Source organism: Pseudorasbora parva, chromosome 1 (assembly GCF_024679245.1).
Source record: "Pseudorasbora parva isolate DD20220531a chromosome 1, ASM2467924v1, whole genome shotgun sequence".
Taxonomy (NCBI): domain Eukaryota; kingdom Metazoa; phylum Chordata; class Actinopteri; order Cypriniformes; family Gobionidae; genus Pseudorasbora; species Pseudorasbora parva.
The window spans coordinates 40,342,470-40,361,934 of record NC_090172.1 but is presented as its reverse complement, the minus strand read 5'-3'; the positions used below and the strand labels follow the sequence as shown (position 1 = coordinate 40,361,934).

General features: G+C 37.6%; 1 protein-coding gene across 1 annotated transcript; it reads right to left on the bottom strand.

The window, feature by feature from the left end:
* Positions 1-549: 549 nt before the first annotated feature.
* Positions 550-16,622, bottom strand: dis3l (DIS3 like exosome 3'-5' exoribonuclease). Its single transcript, XM_067440422.1, has 17 exons — positions 16,338-16,622; positions 14,827-14,971; positions 14,525-14,653; positions 13,014-13,149; positions 11,006-11,173; positions 10,860-10,938; positions 10,567-10,746; positions 7,927-8,096; positions 7,144-7,305; positions 6,762-7,012; positions 4,121-4,213; positions 3,483-4,007; positions 2,721-2,875; positions 2,341-2,519; positions 2,095-2,240; positions 1,422-1,593; positions 550-1,300 (listed from the first exon to the last, which is right to left on the bottom strand). The coding sequence occupies exons 1-17, from the start codon at positions 16,480-16,482 to the stop codon at positions 956-958; spliced, it is 3,180 nt and encodes a 1,059-aa protein (XP_067296523.1). The 5' UTR covers positions 16,483-16,622; the 3' UTR covers positions 550-955.
* Between the last annotated feature and the right edge of the window lie 2,843 nt (positions 16,623-19,465).

Below are 19,465 nucleotides of genomic sequence, written 5' to 3'. Positions count from 1 at the left end.
CTCATTAATTCAGAAAAACAGAGCAAAATATATTTTTTTTTCAAGAAAAAAATATCTCATAATTCTGAGATAATTAAGTCATTAATTCAGAAAAACAGAGTAGATTTTTCTCAAGTGAATGCAATAAGCTTCCGTAGGAAACACTACACAACTTCTAAAATCGAAACAGATTACTTTATAAATTGTTAGAGAAAACATGCATGTACAATAAACGATTGAGGGTTACACACTACCAGCCTTCCAAGTTATGAACATTGCAAACTCATTCAGAAATGTGTATCTTGTCAAGAGTATGATGAATGAGAACAAAAATCTGTGCACATCATATACTACATGATTTTCAGTCAGGTCTGTCAACGGGCTCTGAATTTTGACAACGTTTCAACTCAAAATCTGGGTAAAAGTCAGGCAGTGTGTACAAGCCATCAATGGAGACAAGTGTCTAGCATTTTGATTCTGTAGAATCAAAGGAGAAAATAAATACACACGTCAAACCATTATTGACATCCAAAAATAAATTTTATTTATAAAAAATATTTAACTTTATCAAAATAGAAAGCATTAATGCAAACACCTTGGAAGTCTAAGCCTACAAAAATATTGAGGTTTTCATTTGCCTCAAACTAGTTTACAGATGTGCCTAAATGATTTCAGTCATGAAAAGGCCATGCAAATCGCATGCTTTTTGTGATCCTATCTTCGATTATTTATTAATCGTTTAGAGAAATAAGCTTCCATCAAATTGCTATAAGAAGACCCAATGTTTTCCCTTACGAAATCAAGTATTGGACAATGCTAAGGAGCCAGGGTTCATAAGCATAGCTCTTGTTTGTTAGTTCACATCTGGACACTTCAACAGAACATCATGACAGCCATAAATCTCGCAAATATTACAAAGCCGTCTGTGTAGAATATTCTGTTTGTGTGTGTGTATTGTAGTAACCGCAGTATAAAGCTAAGAAGATGCAGTACAAGTCTGTTCCTCTGTATTTCTGATTTGGCATAAAGACAGATCCAGCAGGGCAAGTTCACTGATCTCCTGTAACAGGACATAGAGGTTTGGTGTTTTGCTCTGTCTGAACTTCCTCTCCTCCCTGCTCATTTTGGGCTTCCTCCCCTTCTCTTCCTCTGCCTGGAGCGAGGCCTCTTCTGCCCAGCGCACCACTTCTTGAACCAGCTCAGACCGACCACGACCAGCTGGCTGGGACTCAGGTTGCACAGCACAATGGGGCTTGTTCCTGATAAGCTGCAGACACAAGCTGTCGGCATGGCAACGAGACGGTTCTACAGTGATACGAACCTGTGGAGTGAGACAGACACAAAAGGACAGAGGACGTAACAAGCACATATCTATTACAGTCCAGATAAAGGTACCACAAACAATGTGATTTTTTTTTATTGTTTGCTGGATATTTACTTACTGTAACATGGTCGAAGAGGTAAAAGGTATGGGTTCCAGTGCTGGTACAGGTGCTGATCCTGTCAGGGTATCTCTGCAATATCCCAGCCTTCCATTCGCATCTTCCATCTCCATCAACACTGACCACCTGACCCTCTCGATCCTTAAGGTACACAGCTCCCTTCAAACCATACCTGTGTAAACAGGTTACAAAAATGTTACAGCAGCTTGACATCAAACATCATGTCCAACAAAACATATTACATATTACAAAACATATTAAAGAGCTACTTTTGGTGTACACTACTATTCAAAAGTTTGGGGTTAGTTATATTTTTGAAGACATTTATTCAGGATGCATTAAATAAATTAAAAAGTGACAGAAAACTGAAAACTTTGTAAAAAATATCTGATCTTTTTAACTTTCTATTCATCAAATAATTCAGAATTGTGTTTAATCACCATTTACACAAAAATAAACTGTTTTCAACATTGATAATAAGGAATGTTTATTAAAGCTGCCCTGTCATTTTTCCGTCCACTAGAGGGCGCCTATTCATAACAAAGGTGTAGTTTGAAAACGCCAAGTTTGAGCACAGAATCTTGGGACATGTGGTCTTCCCCTCACAGCCGGTGGAATAGAATCGTCTAAACCATGTTCAAAGCAAATACATATTCCATAAGTGGGCCATTACTGTGGTACGAAGGCCAGGAAACCATTAGCTCGGACAGCATAGATCACAGCATCAGCCACACAGCGCTCATCTGTGTTGGAGTCTTTATCTCTGAAGTAGAGGCACTGGAAGAGCTCTGTGGACTGCTTCTGTGCGTGCTGTGCTGCCTGTTACACAAACAGAGACTTTGAGAAGTGTTGGGGTAATTTCCCAGAAAATCATTACTGTTTCACTGTTAAAATATTGGAAAAAAAACGCTCTCCATACTCTATTTTTATTGTTGATTTGTTGAGCCAGCTCCTCGAGTTCTTTGTTATTGGCCAAAGTTTTGCTTAGTGATCCTTCCTTCTCCAGCTGAACGGCAGCCATGAGTAGCCGGTGAACTAATACATCAGCATATCGTCTGATTGGAGAGGTAAAATGAGTGTATCGATCCAGTGCAAGACCTGAAGACAACATGAACAGCAAGACATGATTTATACCTACAAACGTTTAGTTCTAGCAAAACTACTGAGGTTTTAAACCAAGGTAGAAATTGTATTCATATTATTTATACTATAAAAATGAAAGCAACTGTTTAAAATCTGTAAATTGTAATAATGAGACTTCAAATAATCTGTAATAATGAGAGGATCAAAATCATTTACCATAGTGGTAGTATTGTTCCTCTGGACAGGATCCTGTAGAGAAGTAAAGAGCATTAGACATCGCCTGTGTGGCCATCATTCTCAATAACCGGTTTACCAGGGGGTCCTGAGGATCTGCAGCTCGCTCCAGAGAATCAGCCAGGGCCCTGTTTGACCTAGTTTAAACAAAATGCATTACATACAGACATATGAACATACACACATGTAAACAATCTATTTGTGACTGTATTGATTTAATGATACATATTTCTATTTTTATTTATATACACAGTACTGTTCAAAAGTTTGGGTTCAGTAAGAATGGCAGAAATTAACACTTATTCAACAAGGATGCTTTAAATTGTTTAAAAGTGACAGTATGGACATCAATAATGTTACAAAAGTTTGCTGTTCTTTTGAAATTTCTATTCATCAAAGAAAATCCTGAATTTTTTTTATAAAATCACACTTTCCACAAACTGTTTTCAAATAATAAGAAATGTTCGGTGAGCACCAAATCAGCATGTTAGAATAATTTCTGAAGGATCATGTGACACTTAAGACTGGAGTAATGACTCCAACTGCTGAAAATTCAGCTTTGTATCACAGGAATACATTTTAAAATATAATAAAACAGGAAACATGCATCTTAAATGGTAATAATATTTCACAATAATACTATTTCACAGTATTTGTCCTAAATTAATGTAGGTTTTGTGAGCATAAGAATCTTCTTTCAAAACATATCAAAGAAAAAAATCATGAACTTTTTTCTTTTCTTACCTTGTATCAATACTGAAGCCACGTGCCTTGGCACTGTCGATTAGCTGATTGAAGAACTCCTGTTTGGGTGGTGGGTGATGACGCAGAAGAGATTGATGTGGAAAGCTCTCCTGTATCTTGCGTGCCACCCAGTGGTTGGCATAGATCATGCACTCTGCCACAGTCTCATGAACCTCCAGAGGCTGTTTGGGCACAAGGGCTGTAATGTTCTTTTCCTCATCAAGCTGAGCCCTAACCTCCACCCCCTCTAACTCCAGAGCACCACCCTTATCTCTCTGTGCCCGGAGGTGCCGGGCTACCCTCGTCAGAGTCTTCAGGGCCAGCAAGAGCTCAGCCAGTTTCTGGTCCCGCTGCGAACCCTTAAGATGGCCGAGCTCGGGCACCTCGACCTCCTCACCATTCAGCAGGCTCTGGGCCTGCTCATAGTGAAGCTGATAGGAGGAGCGGATAAGAGTGCGACCGTACCAAACTGTACACATATCCAGAGACTCAGCATCCAGCTCCCACAGGACACTCATGGCATATCTGGAACAAATTACAGAGCGAATCTTTGTTATGAAAATCCACACCGATTCCAGTGGCACAATTAGGGTCACTTTCAAAGTTTTAAATAGCAGGGAAAGGTTTGTGTTACTCACCGGTCCACTCCTCCAAGGAGAGAGCACAGGTCAGCACTCAACACTGCTGGCAGCATGTCATACCTCCGGTCAGCAAGATAATAAGTGGTTGCCCTGTGTTTAGAAATGAGAGCTGATTCAAATCTGGTGGGATTTGAAATCCTGAAACCAAAAATCAATTTGCACTACTGTTCAAAGGTTTAGGGTTGTTGTTTTTCCCCCCATTGTTTTTGATAGGGTCGATTTAAAAAAATTTTTTTTTTGAAGTCTCATTGTGCTTGTCGAGGCTGATATTTGATCAAAAATTCAGTTTTCAGAATTATTGCAATAAACGTTTGCTATTTTAGTGCATTTTAAAAATGTAATTTAATCTTGTAAAGGGAAAGCTGAATTTTTAGCATCATTACTCCAATCTTCAGTCACATGATCCTTCAGAAATCTTTCTAATATGCTGATCTGGTGCTCAAGAAACATTTCTTATTTTGCTGCTTAATATTTTTTATGGACACCATAATAAAAGAGGGATTATTAGGGATTCTTTGATGAATAGAAATTCAAAATGTATTAGCATTTACCACTAGGATAAACAACTGTTTACATTATTAATCTCTTTACAGTCACTTTTGCATCTCTGCCAGCTAATGCATACCTGCTGAATAACAATATTAATTTCTTTTTTTAAAACTGACCCTAAACTTATGGTAGTGTATACAATAATAATTGTTTTGATTAGTTAAAGCTGTGCTCCGTAACTTTTTGCACTCTAGTGGTTAATAAACAGAACTGCATGTATCTTGTGGAAGAAAATTGCAGCCAGAGCTACTTCTCTCTGTTTATTTCTATGGTCATAATGAGTCACGCAAGCACTGTGCTCCTGTGCACTGCAGCGGTTTCTACCAGACCGGCCTGAAATTGTCCCAATATAAACACTTATTATAGTGTAAAATAATGAGTTTTCAGGGTAAAACAAAAACCCGGTTTGGAAAATGGGTTTATGTTGTACATTCTGATTATATAATTTTTGTTAATCTTGAAAACAAAAACAAAAAGTTACAGACAACAGGGGCCTGTACCATGATGGAAGTTTAACAAACTCAGGTTTACAGGATTAGTTTCAAGTTGACAAAACCAAACCAATCTATTCAGGCTTTGTTGGTACCATGATGCTGATCATCAGCTTTCTCTGTCAACTCAGGCTTTGATCTAGCCTGACAAGCCAGACCCACATCAAGATGTTTGGTCTGGAAACTCACCATTGACAGGGCTCAATCCGAGGGGCGGAATAAACGGTTGTCTTTGAAACTCCCTCTGCACGCGATAGGATAGCGTTACCACCAACCAGAGCAACGAAGGTGAAACAGAGCTTGTTGATACATTAAACATTCACCGTATCCGGTCGGCTAAACTCCGAACACATCTTCCCTTTTTAAGAATGACGTCAGTGCCGTTCTTTGTTCTTTTCTCAGAGAAAAGCTTAACTCCAAGACTTCCAGAATCGCAGTCAAAACTGATTGGAAAGACCGCCGCCGTTCGCCAGTTTCTGTGTTTACTAGAAGCATGCAAACGCAACTCGGCCGTCGTCATTATGGCCCCGCCCGCCGACTCTATACACGATGTGATTGGCCCGTCCAGAGTGAGGGGAATACAGCTCATAAGGGTATTGAGAGTTCCTAGACGACACTTGCGGGCAGATTAAATTTGCTGCCGCTAGGGTGCGTCTAGATTTCTAAGCTAGCTTTCTTCCTGAATTCAGGAGTTTAGCTGTGACATCAGCAGTGAACAGCTAATCACACTTAAAAACACTTAATTTCTTAAAAATTTAAGAATTTAAAAAAAAAATTACACAGCAAGAAGAAAATTACACAGCAAGAATAATATATTATACGTCAATGCAAGTAAAAGTTATGAAGTTAGTTTAGTTGATAAATAGAGATAATTGAACATTTAAGCCATGTAAGCTTCTTTTTTATAGCTTTATTTATTAATTTTAAAGCTTATTTGTATGACTTTATTTAGGCTATTTATACACATTTTAACAAAGTGCCTTTCAAATCAATTAAATTAATGATTTGAATGATTGATCAATCAAATTAATGATTGATTAACTAAAATGATAAATGTGTAATTGATTAAGGGTATAATAATTCTATAAATATATATATATAAGTCAGTTTTCTATGTAGTGACCTTTAATTTGGAGTAGAAACAGGGGTAGTGGCTTTATTGCATTAGAAGTGTGTCACTTTACTCACAGCTGGTCCAATTTCAGTTTGAGATCTCTAATCCAGAACATAACCTGCCCTGGAGCAGGTTAGCCATGGAGCATAAGTTACTATGGAGATGAACACTGATAAAAGCCAAACCACTTTAATGGTACCTAAAACCCAGGATTGGCACAAACTAAGCTTAAACATATCTGGCTAACCAGCTAAACCGGCTTCATGGTATAGGCCCCAGCTTTAACATGTTATGTAAATATTTATAAACATACATTCACTACGGACATTTGACAAACATGTGAATCACCATTATTCTTAATTAGTAAGACAAAAACAGGATATTCAATTTTTTTTATCAATGTGTAATATTGATATAATTAATAATAATAATCAATATTAATCGACCACTATATATATATTGAATAGCTGGAAAATCTCCGTACCTGGACCGTGCCTCTAGGTCTGTAAGAGAGCCCTCCCTCACAAAGTGAGTGACATCAGCAATGTGGACACCCAGCTCTAAACGTTTCCCCCCAGGCAACATCCGTACAGACAAGGTGTCATCCACGTCCTCACAGCCCTTAGGATCAATACTGAAAACAAGATGTGTTTCTCTCAGGTCCCGTCGAGAGGACACCTCACTGTTGTCCATCTGCCACGGGTTCTCCTCTGTGTTAACTGGCATCTCTCGCAACTGAAGAGACGTTCAGAAACAAAGATTTTATGGTAATATACCATGTCCTTTTCTGGAAGGTCTACTATTGGGGATTCACTCTTTTAATAGTTCAAATTGTCTCAACTCAGATGCTAACACTATGACCTTACCTGCGCCTCTGAGAATGGTGGCACATGGATGCAGTTCTCCACCAGAATGGTCTGAATCTCAGTCTCCAGCTCACCTGCTTTCCCCAAAACCCTCACACAATGACCATTTGGGTAGACAGAAGTACTCTCCCATACATCCAGGCGCACAATTACTCTTTGGTCCTGCACAGAGAAGCATGCCAGATGAACAAAACTTATATCACTATTCAAAAGTTTTTAAAAATAAGTCTCTAATGATCACCAAGGCTGCACTAAAACAGTTTTATTGTGAAATACTATTACAATGTAATATAAAGTATTTAAAAAAAAAAAAAAAAAAAAAAAGATATATATATATGGGTAGGGTGTATAGGGTATACGAGGTGGGTATTCCTCTGCAGAATACCCACCACCCTGCCTACAGAAAAGGAGAGTTACAGGGAGAGGTCACCCCAATTTATTTCATGATTTACTCACCCTCAAGCCATCATAGGTGTATATATTTCAAAACATAATTTATTCCTGTAATGGCAAAGCTGAATTTTCAGCATCATTACTTAAGTCTTCTGTTGAAAACGGTTGTGCTGCTTAATATTTTTGTGGAAACCGTGATATTAAATTCTAGTTCTTCAGTCATTCATTTCTAATTTCACTAGTGTAGTAAGTCTACTAAAGGTTTTAGTGTTAACAAAGGGTGTCAACAATGATATGAACATTAGATTGCACTTGCTTGCAACAAGTCTAGACTAATCTAGCTTTTACTGCATCCCATAACGCGCTTAAAATACCAAATTATATCTCCACCTGTAGTGCCTCAGCCTGCTGTGTGCTGATACGGATTTTAGGTATGCGGTAGTCCCATGGAATGACCAGAATCTTCTGTGAATTTCGGCTCTGGGACTGCACCTCCTCAAGAGGAGGAAATGTCACAACGTAGTCTCTCCAGTTCCTCTGCAGAATACCCACCACCCTGCCTACAGAAAAGGAGAGTTACAGGGAGAGGTCACCCCAATTTATTTCATGATTTACTCACCCTCAAGCCATCATAGGTGTATATGAAGGCCACCTATATTTATCTCATGATTTACTCACCATCAAGCCATCCTAGGTGTATATGACTTCTTTCAGACTAACATAATTGGAGTTATGTTAAAATATATCCTGATGCTTCCAAGCTTTATAATGGGAGTGAATGGAGTTTGAAGCTAAAAAAAGTACATCCATTAATCATAAACATACTCTTAGCTCTGAGAGGGCAAAAGCAATATGTTTTTGTAAAAACAATAACCATAGTTAAATCTTTATAGCCAAAATAGCTAGCTTCCGGCAGATGGCCTAAAACATGCACGTATGCACACAAAAAAAACCCTGTGACCCGATACATTGTTGAAGGCGAAAGCAAAGTGGATATATCAAAACTAAACACCGGTCACGAAATAAATCTAAAACGCAATTTAATTTTTTTTTCTTTTTCTTTCATTTTTCTTTTATATTTTGATTTTATAAAAGAAGAGGAGCTGGAGTTTTTTTTGAAAAGGTGTCAAACTTACACAACTCCTACATCCTATGTCATTCATCTCGTCAGGGGTTACTCTTTTGTTGCAAGTCGACTACTAGTTTTTTAGGCTATAAAGATTGAAATATGGGTATTTTTCTTTTAAAAAAGCATTGCTTCGCTTCAAAAGGCTTTTAATAACACCCAGCGTTAAAAATGGATTAACACGATCTTTTGACCTTTAAAATATCATTTACCATTTACTGCCATTATAAGGCTTGGAAGAGACAGGGCACTTTTTAATATAACTCTGATTGTATTTCGTCTGAAAGAAGAAAGTCATATACACCTAGGATTGCTTGAGGGCGAGTAAATTATATATCTTTAAAAACAGACACAACTTATAAAGCTATCAAGCTGTAGTGTCCAGAAACCTACTGAAACTAGAAACGTCCCATTTGAACAAGATATTTTCTTAAAGGTGCCCTAAAATGAAAACTTTAATTAACCTTGCCATAGTTAAAAAACAAGAGTTCAGTACATGGACATCGCATACAGTGAGTCCACCACTGCCTCCTCCTTCATATGTAAATCTTGTTTGTGATAAACACTACGAAAAAACAAGCGATTCTCAACATATCGCCACCTGTGACGCAATCGCTGGGATCATTAATATGTATGCCCCCAACATTTGAATGCCAGCCAATGTTCACTGTCAGGCAGAAATGCGCAGTCGAATCTTCGGGAGTTCTATCAGGTAAAAAAGCATCACGTGAGGATAGCAAAGACGGCAGATCATGAATAAATGGATGTGAGGACTTTTCTTAGCCTTCCCACAGATAAACATTGTCAACAGTCATGGTTGATGTTTATTTACAATCGGATACCACAACAATTTAATTCAAAATCGTTCGTTTGCTCGGCCCATTTCAGCACGGACAGTTTTTCTAACCTGGGCAAAATAGTTTGTCAAATGACAAAAGTTAATATTTCCTGCCAGTGGTTTCATGAAATACAACAGTACGAATGTTGATCCCCTTTGACAGATTGAAATTTAAATGAGCCTAAATTTAATCATCAACACATAACTCAGAAACTAACTACGTTTACTACTACTGTTTAGCCGATCGCTGATCGCTAAATTGGCTGATCGCTCAGTCGATCCTTGTAGCTAACTTCACCTTCTCCACCATCTAAGTTGAAACGATAGTCATTTGACAAGGCTTTTATTCAATTTGTTAAATAGATATACATTTTTGAGAACTGAAGTATGATTATTTTGAAGCAGGTGAGTAGTAAACATGACAGATTATTTTGAGTGGCCTCTACTTTGTTTGGCTAAATAAATTGACTTTTAAATCAGTACTCTACTGTCAAACTGTAATGTTACTGTACAAACAACATATTTACGCGCTACCCAGTTCAGTTCGTGATTCAAAGTTAAGAAGCTATCATTGTAAAATCATTGTCATGACGGATGGTATAGATGTGTTAGCTGTCATTGAGCCATGCAGTGAAACAGCCAATCAGAGCAGAACTCTGCAATAATATTAATGACCCTTCCAAATCAGGCAAAAACAGAGCATTTCATCCTAGGGACAATTTCTAGGGTTGTAAATGGACCTGTAAAACTGTATCTGGACAATTTTTGACCTTAAATAAGCCACATACCCTCTATTTAGATATCAGAGAACAATTTAACATATTGTTTCAAATCATTCTAGGGCACCTTTAAATAAAATTGTCATTCAAACACATACCAGAATTTGTGATAATTTTTTTTTTTATTAAATTAGAAAAATGCTAAATAAAAGCATTTTCAATAGTGGTTTCAGACTTCTGAAACCAATTGCAAATGCATGTCCATTTATCTGGCTGCTGGTCGGTCACTCATCATGTTCCGCTCAGAATGTTTTAGACCAGAATCATCATCATATACTTATGGTTACCTGTGGGCAAGGGCTGACTCTGGATGTCCTCCTGTGCCCGCTCCTCCCCCTGACCTTCTGTTAGTGCCATAGTCCTGCCCTTCCACTCATTACGGGGCAACAGCTCTATGACAACCACATCTCCATGCACCGCCCGGTTACGATGCTTCACTCCACTGATCAGCACATCACTGTTTAGCTCTAAAAAACAGGATCACAGGATAAAAGGTAAAAGACCATAAAACCCATCAATTTCAATAAGTATCAGTAATCTGAAAAAAATTCAATGACTGATTAAAGTATGTTGTTATTACCTGTATTTTTGCTGGCTGAACCCTCATAACGGACAAATGCTTCCTGCTGTGCTCGATGTTTGTTCACACTGAGCAGGCCCTTAAATGGGAAAGAGTGGTTGGAATGTAGCCATCAAAAACAGGAGCATCTCTGAGAGTTTACTTACCTGGATGTACCTTCCAGATTTTATACCAGCCTCCAGCACCTCAGCAGGCAGGTGTTCAGTGTACACCTTCTCTGCTCCTTCACTCTCTCGCTCTTGAAGAGTCTGAGCAATGGAGTTGTACAGATCGTGGGCAGCCTGCACGTCTGGCCAGAAACTTAACAGGTACTCCTACAATAGAGTTCACTGGTGTTACTAATGGACAAGTGTGTTGGTCTCATTTATTGCACTTAAAAAAAAATGTTTTGATGACTTTTTACTGAATTGCAGAACACCCAGCTCTTTACAAATTTAAGACAAATTAAACATAAGAATGGGATATGTATGATAAGCCATTCATTATAACAAAACAGACCATGACAGTATGATCAAACATCCTAAATACCATCCACTGGACCAGGGTATCGGCAGGTTTCACCAAGTCAAATTTAAGACTTTGTATGACCTTTTTAAGATCATTATGAATTAAATTTAAAACCTATATCATGCAATAAAAAATAACATGCATAGAAAATGCAGAATCACTAAATTACTTGCAAAGCAAATTAATTTATTTAAATTGAACAAAGTATTAGTAATCTTATTATTCACAGCTATATATTCATATGTATATTATATATATACATATGAATATGTAGCTATGAATAATAAGATTACGAATACTTTGTTCAATTTAAATAAAATAATTCGCTTTGCAAGTATATAAAATATACACGCACGCACGCACGCACGCACGCACGCACGCACGCACGCACACACACACACACACACACAAACACACGTTAATTTTTTTTAATCAAAATAATTTTATTTTATATTGTGGTAGTCACTTCCATAAATTTGCGAACATTTTTATTTTTCATAATTAGGATGCCACATTAACCATAACAATAGTCAAACATGGCAGTAAAACAAACAAAATGCATGAATCTTGTTTGGTATTACAAAAAAAGGCTGGTCCAGTGGTGTGCTATAACACGATCGCTTGGGGTGGTAAACCAGTAATAACCAGTAACAAGTAAACCACAGCAATAAGCAAATGCTTAATATAAGTAAAAAGTTTCCAAGTAATTAAGTAATCAAATAAACTGGTCAGTAATAAAATATTTACTTATAAATAAATGACAATAGACTATTGTCAAGTCAGGATATAGACATATGCATAATGTGTATATTTAATTGTTCGAGAGTAGGCTAATGAGCCTAGAAATAACACATCCTTGTGCGCTGACAGGCAGCAAACACACGCAGTCTGACATCGGAGTTCGCCGTTTACATCACTGTTATTAACTTTTTTTAGTGCAATCCGGTATATTATACTTTTATTTGGTTATTATGCAAGATTGCAAGAAAGATTCACCTTCGCTTTCACGATCGCGAAACTGGAAGAACCGTCAGCTGAAGAATAAAATCTGTTTTATGCGTCTGTGGGGTACAATCTGAAAGAGGCTCGTGCCAATATCACGAAAGCTGATTGGCTGCAATAGAAGATGCATACTGGTGTAATTTGTAGTTGTAATACAGCGAACAATAGTTGGACTAGTAAAAGAAAGAACTACAACACCATGGAATAAATACGCGCGCTGCGGGAGGCGAGAGCACTTCAATGAGGTAGCGTTACATGAACGTTGGAAAATTAAGACCTGTTTAACATTATTTAAGACCTAGAACGCAATGCCTCAGCGAATTTAAGACTTTTTAGGCCTTACATTTGTTTTGTTTTTTATGACCTTGTATGGAAAATCTGGACGTTTTTATGACTTTTTATGGCCTTAAATTCTTATTGTTAAATGTATGACTCCACGGAAACCCTGACTGGACATGAAAAATAAATATTTTTTTATAATGTAAACTAAATAAAATAAAAGAGTTGAATGATAAAGGAGAACCTAGCACGACTATTTAGGAAATTTGTTTCCTGACTGGAACAAAAGTAAGTTATACAATTTAGTGGTCATTAAACATTTCTGACTCCAGAAAGATACTGACAATCCAACACTATACAACATACCTGAGTTGAGATGACATACACTCCGCTGTTTAAGGCACTGTACTCTGAAATAGCGTCACTATCTTCTGTAATCATGACCACTGGTCGGAGTCCAGCTAGATGATTATAGTACCAAACTGCTGCATTGTACACTTTTCTGGAAGAATCAACATAATTTTTCACAGATAAAATTGACTTTCCCATGAGTGATCAAATATTTTTAGGAACTATGCAGTTCTGGTTTTTCCTCTAATCCTATTAGGGATTACAGGAAATCAGAGATGTCTCATGGAAGTAGCTTCACTTCTCAATAAGGTTTCATATAAAAATAGCATTGCATGCATGCTTCTATTGTTTATTGGAAAAAAAGTGCATAACACTTTGGAGGCTTACACAAATTAATACTCTATTTCTCCATACTCTATGGGCTCTTTGCACATAACTACTTCCTTACCGAAAATGCGGCTTAGTCTTTTCCGGTCTAAACATGGCTCTTTTCTAAACTAGATGTTTACAAGACTTGCCCGAAACTTTCGATAACGGACGTATATTGCCTTTGCAAGTCCTCCTCCAAATCACCTACCAGTAAATTAGAGAAGGGCTTTAAGATGTATGCATCTTCATACATCCACGGATATGAAGGTAAATCTAGATCTCTCAAACTTTATGGCTTACTTTAGCTTGCTAGGCTAATAAACAATTCCAGTCTGACAGAATATGCGTGTTGTAATGTAGTAACTTACGGTTTTCTTGTGTTAGGCGGAAAAATGTATATTGTTGTGTCCTATACGCTTACATGTATGTGCCTAACTTATTATTGTGTTAATATGTGATTGGCATTAGTGTCAAACAAAGACAGAGCCACAAGTGAAGTCGCTGTACAGGCTTTCTGTTTCAGATCCATGAAGAAGCACGAAAAACCTCACTATGTAAATGTAGGGCTGCACTTGTAATTTATGTCAGAGTTCCGAGTTCAGCAGTTCCAAAAGGTTCGAGTTCAAATTGTGTGTTGTGCTTAAAATGGTCATGTTACATTTTGACCTCTGTTATCGCTTTGTATGTGCTCAACTTCCAAAAAACTGCTCAAGCTGTTCAAGCCTCTGGCCACTGTTGCTGCCTTGCATGTGCTTAACTTTTTTCAAAAGCTGCTTAAGTTGTTCGTTACTGCTTTCTGTTTGTTTTATTATGATGTGTTTGAATGGGATTGTGTTTACAGTGTGCAGCTTTGGATTTCAAATATCATTATTTATTACTTAATAAAATGCCATACTTGCTGCACAATCCCATTTAAAGACCTCAATTTCTGTGTTTTTTGTGTTTAAAAGGATGCATTCATGCCAACAGTTCACAAGTCTACCATGACCATATAGAGTAATTATGACTGATCTTTCGCCAAATCGGAAAAGGGAGGGCCGTATTTGCCCGTTGCGGAGATGACGTCATGTGGATATGTGCAAGGAGCCCATTAACACTCTTTTCTCAAAGTACACAATGCATAAAAGAAAGCGTAATACTGGATAGTCAGGACTAACCTTGTATTCCATTTGTCCTGAGACTCACCCTTGTCTCTGGGGCAATAGGAATATTGCTGAAACTCATTGGCAAACAGCACGCAGTCATGGCGAGGGTCTTTCAGTAAAGCGCGCAGTCTGTTATAGTGCCTGTACAAGATAAAACAAAATGCATAAAACGATCCCCTTTTTTTCTGAAAGAATTTTCTTTCTTTTTATTCACACACAACACTAAGAGCAAGTGCTTAAAAATGGACAATGTGTGACAGGAAAATAAAGTAAAACTGATGTCCAAAATAATATTTCAGTGGTTGACTTATGACCTGCGTCCACGGGTGTGCTGGTAGGCTGTCTGGGTTAAAACGATCCCCTGCAGCTCCCTAAACTCCAGTATTTCCAAGAAATCACGAACCACTCCCACATCCGGAACCACATAGTGGGTCACATCTCCAGACAGCACCTTCCCAACTGTTAGAGCACAAATGGTCAACATTATATTGTATTATTATCTTAAATTGTAAACACAATATGAAAATTCATTACACAAGGAACAAATGAACTACGAAACAAAAATACTTCTCACCACAACATCAGATAGTAAAATCACTGATCATTATTGATGTGGTAGGGTGAAGTGTATCGAAAGGCTGCAAACGTTTGCTCAATTACTAAAATTGTACATTAAGTTCGTCCTAAACTAGTATGGAATAGGAAAATCATTCCAGGGGGAGTGACCACATTAAGTCACCATAATGGGAATTACTGTAATAAGTAAGATTTTCTGGATAGTTAACACTTCATAAAGCTGTAACACTTAAATTATACTATGTTTAAAAAATAATAATATTAACTTTACAGTTACATAATCAAGTTTGTTCTGTTTTGAAGTTAAATACCACGTATTTTAAGATTGCCTCTTGTTAGCCAGCTCTGCTGATGTATACTGATGCGTCCACTAAAAACGATAACAATAATAGTAAACAACACATTTCATGTTTGGCTGTCTCATATGTTAAACCATCTGATGTATGCAGACGATTTGGCTATTATGTCCCCCAGCACTGTTGGGTTCCAACAGCTGTTGGATATATGCTCTGAGTATGGGGTTGAGTTTGATGTACAGTACAATGCAAACAAGAGTGCTGTATTGATATGTAGGACCAAGGAGGATCAGAAGCTGCACTTTCCAATGTTTTATCTGTCAGGGCAATCACTCTGTGTATCTAACTGTACGAAATACCTTGGGCACATCATCACTGACAAGATGGAAGATGATGCAGATATGTATAGGCATAGACGAATGTTGTATGTCCAAGCAAACATGTTAGTTCGGAAATTCCATTACTGTTCTGATGATGTGAAAGTGAAATTGTTTCGTGCATACTGTACCCCTATGTATGCAGCCCCATTGTGGGTCAGCTACAAAAAAGAAACCCTGCGTAAACTTCAAGTAGCATATAATGACTGCCTAAGGATACTGCTGAAAAAGCCCAGGAGTACCAGTGCAAGTAAGCTCTTTTGTGACTCAAGGTTAAGCACTTTACAGGCTCTCTTGAGGAACCTAATGTTTAAGTTTATGTCCCGACTTGATGAGTCTCAAAACAGTATTATAATGATGCTTACAAGCCCTAGGTGCAGCTCAGTCAGATATCAATCATATTTGTGGAAACATTGGTATGCGTGCCTGTTAAGGCTCTCATGAATCAAGTATGTCTGTATGCGTGTGTGTATGTATCTATGCCTTTTTTTTTGTTGTTGTTGTTTTTATTTTTTTGTATGTGTTGTGGTTGGGCCTAGAGCCTGTAATAAAGTTTATATATACTCCGCTTCTTACCGTTGTGACAGTTTGCTTGACAGAAAGAGCTCCCACATGGCACCTGCTCCCTCACATAATGCTCCCGAACCACACGGACCTTTCTACCCTTTGAGCTGTTCAAATGTAAAACCTTTTCGGTTTTAATCATGACCGGATCATTCATAATAAACTACAGTTTGAGGTGGGGCATTCAAAACACCAGACAGGATCCTCACTCTCTGGTTTTCATAGCGGGTCGCAACTAACGTGTTCATGTGCACACCGCCACCTCTGTACCGGGGTGTGCAGCAACTTCCTTTTCTTTTGGTTTTATGGCAGGTTGCGAACCAACTTTAAAGGTGAATACAGCCACCTAGTTTGTGTGAAAATAATGAACTAAATACTTCTATATCCAATAATATAATCCTTTATTCTTAATACATATCAGGATTGCATTAATTTATTTTCCTGAATTTGTTTGTACCAGTGCAGGAAAGTCTCCTTCTTCGTCTTCTTTTTGTTGGCGGGAGGCGTCCGCCACCTGCTGTACTGGAGTGTGGGCCAGATATTTGCATTTTCTTAATAAAAAAAAAAATGAATACATGTATTTTTCTTTTAAGTAATCCAGGTTCTTTCAGAAAAATAAATACAGTTAAATTAACACAGGCACCCCCATTTTTATTTAACTCATCTTTTAACCATTCTTGCGCCTCACTCACAGACCGTAAAACAAAAGCAGTGACAACATGCCGACTCCTCTTCCATTCCACACATAGCTACATGAAGGATGCTTTCTCAATAAAAACATGGTTTAATTTAACACAGTATCCTCCTAACATCATATTTGATATGATTTGTTCTCAAAATTAATTGATTAAATTTTTCCCACTGGGCCTACTTGTTTTATCTTGTATAAATGAAGCAACTTCAGCACTTCATGTACTTTAAATAAAATAAAAAAACACTATGTTCTGTGTTCGAACCCTGCATCTTTAAGAAAATACAGAAGAGCTTTACTACATTGCCACATTTTCTCATCCGTCCCCACAGTCCCCTTCAAACTCTTGTTAGGGGTTAGCAGGGGTTTATGACCCAAGACCAGTAGTGAAAAATGAAGACCAAGAGTCAGGAGTGTAATTAATTAAAAGTAAAATTTACTTTAGAATAGTTTGCAGTTTTAACAGCAGAAGCCAGCTTCATGTAGGCCTATTACAAGGAGTTCGTAGGCCGCGCTCCCTCTCTCACCGTCTCGTACATACAATTGTTCCAACAGTTATATTTTCACGGTCTAGCCACCGTGAAAACAGGTAAAGGTAAATTTCTACACGTCAGTTAATCTGATGCACGTCTCCATAGACGTGTTACTTGTTGACGCTTTTACCACACTGCACAAATCATGCACCAAAACCTGGCAAGTCTGGTGTCGTTGGACTCGGCAAGGATTCAGGAGACAATAAAAAGTTACTCCTATGAAAAATAGTCAATCACACCCAAAGTTATAAGCATTTAAAAAAAAAAAAAAAAAAAAGCCTGACAGACAAACTGGTAGATATGGTAAATTTGGATATCCCGACATAATGCCCTTAATCTAATGAGACCACTTTTATGATTTTTGATTTTTATCATAGGGTGCAATCAAATTGGCTTAAGCCTAGGAAAGGATATTGTTTCAAGCCCTTAGGGTTCAAAAGTTATTACCATAAATATGAGAGAAACTTTGGAGAGGTGTTGCTAGAGAGAATGAGTTTATACCATAGACCGTAAAAAATATGGACGATGCGACATCATCCGTTTCCGTGTAGAAATGTAGAAATTGAAGCTAAAGCACCAATCTGCTATCATTCTGTCTATCAACTGTTCAATAAGGAAATACATTTCAATTTAGTTTATCTTTACCAACCCATAATACATAGTGAGTGAGAGAACCAGCAATAGCCTATTTTGTTCATTGGAACACGCGCTGTGTCGCTCCCCACGTTCATCAATCATTCTAATAAACATTTATTTTGGAACTCAGAGATATATGAATTAGTAGATCAGTATTAAATCAATATTATATGTAGCTAGTATTAACATATGACAACAGTGAAGGTCACCTTATATTAATTGACCAAGATAGTGGCATATTACCATATGAAGCTAACGTTACTTTCTCCAGCTACATATAAAACCAATAATAGATAGTCCATCTGCTAGTCCATCTGCGTTTTACACAACAAATATACGGATAGAAATAAACTTTTGAATCAGTTTTTAAAAAATAGCTGTTTCAGTCTCCAAAAACACAGGATCCGCCTGTTTGAAACGCCGATACAATACAAAATGTATATGTATTCAGCTAAACGCGTCTCAATGTGGTCAAGATCGCTATGCAATATGCAAACATACAGCATGCTATGATAATATGATTATTATGTTAGCTGAATGGTTACTTAACTTACCTGTTTATTAAAACGCAAGCGAGATCAGCATCTCTCTGCAGTCCAAGCTTGTCACGAAGATTTTGCCATCTTTCAAAGGCTTCTCCAAGGTTTACAAGTCTCTTACTTCTTCTACTGTCCCAAAATCTTCTCGGGTCATTTTTTTCACCCGTACGTTTGCACTTTGTTGAGCTGGCAGAACGTACAGGCAAAGAGTAGTCATGATCAGACGTTCCCCTTATACAGTCAGTGTTCCTCTTTGAGTTTGGCGGTTCCGCCGAGTTCCGCAGGAAGACGCAAACGCGGATATGACATGATAGACGGGCGACATAACGGAAATAAAGACACGGTCCGTGTCTTTGAATTAAAATATTAATTTCTTTGGATTTAGAAGTTAATTGGAACTGTCGGGATAATGTAAACACACAACTTTAAAAAATATATAACATAGATATAGTGATTTTTTTATATTTTTAATGCTGAAACATTACATATTATGCCTTTAATGCCCAGAGCCCCCACTCAGCTAAAACGGCAGCTTTGGAGGAATACATTTAAAGGATGTATTTGTGCCTCTTAACAGACACAAAATGCAATGAAAATGTCTGTCCAACATGAACAGGGCCCTTACATAACAACGAGATGCGTTTAGCCACTTAGCCATTGTTTAAATTGGCAAATAGTCCAGTTGGGAAGAGCGTTGTGTGTGTAAAGCATGATTATTTTATTACTGCACATCTTTCCTCA

Excerpts from the sequence above, each read along its gene's own strand:
- dis3l (XM_067440422.1), bottom strand. The coding sequence starts at position 16,482 with ATGAATGATCCGGTCATGATTAAAACCGAAAAGGTTTTACATTTGAAC. Across the intron at positions 13,150-14,524 it reads CAGGACAAATGGAATACAAG|AAAAGTGTACAATGCAGCAG; the intron begins GTTAGTCCTGAC and ends TGATTCTTCCAG. Across the intron at positions 7,306-7,926 it reads AGCAGGCTGAGGCACTACAG|GACCAAAGAGTAATTGTGCG; the intron begins GTGGAGATATAA and ends TTCTCTGTGCAG.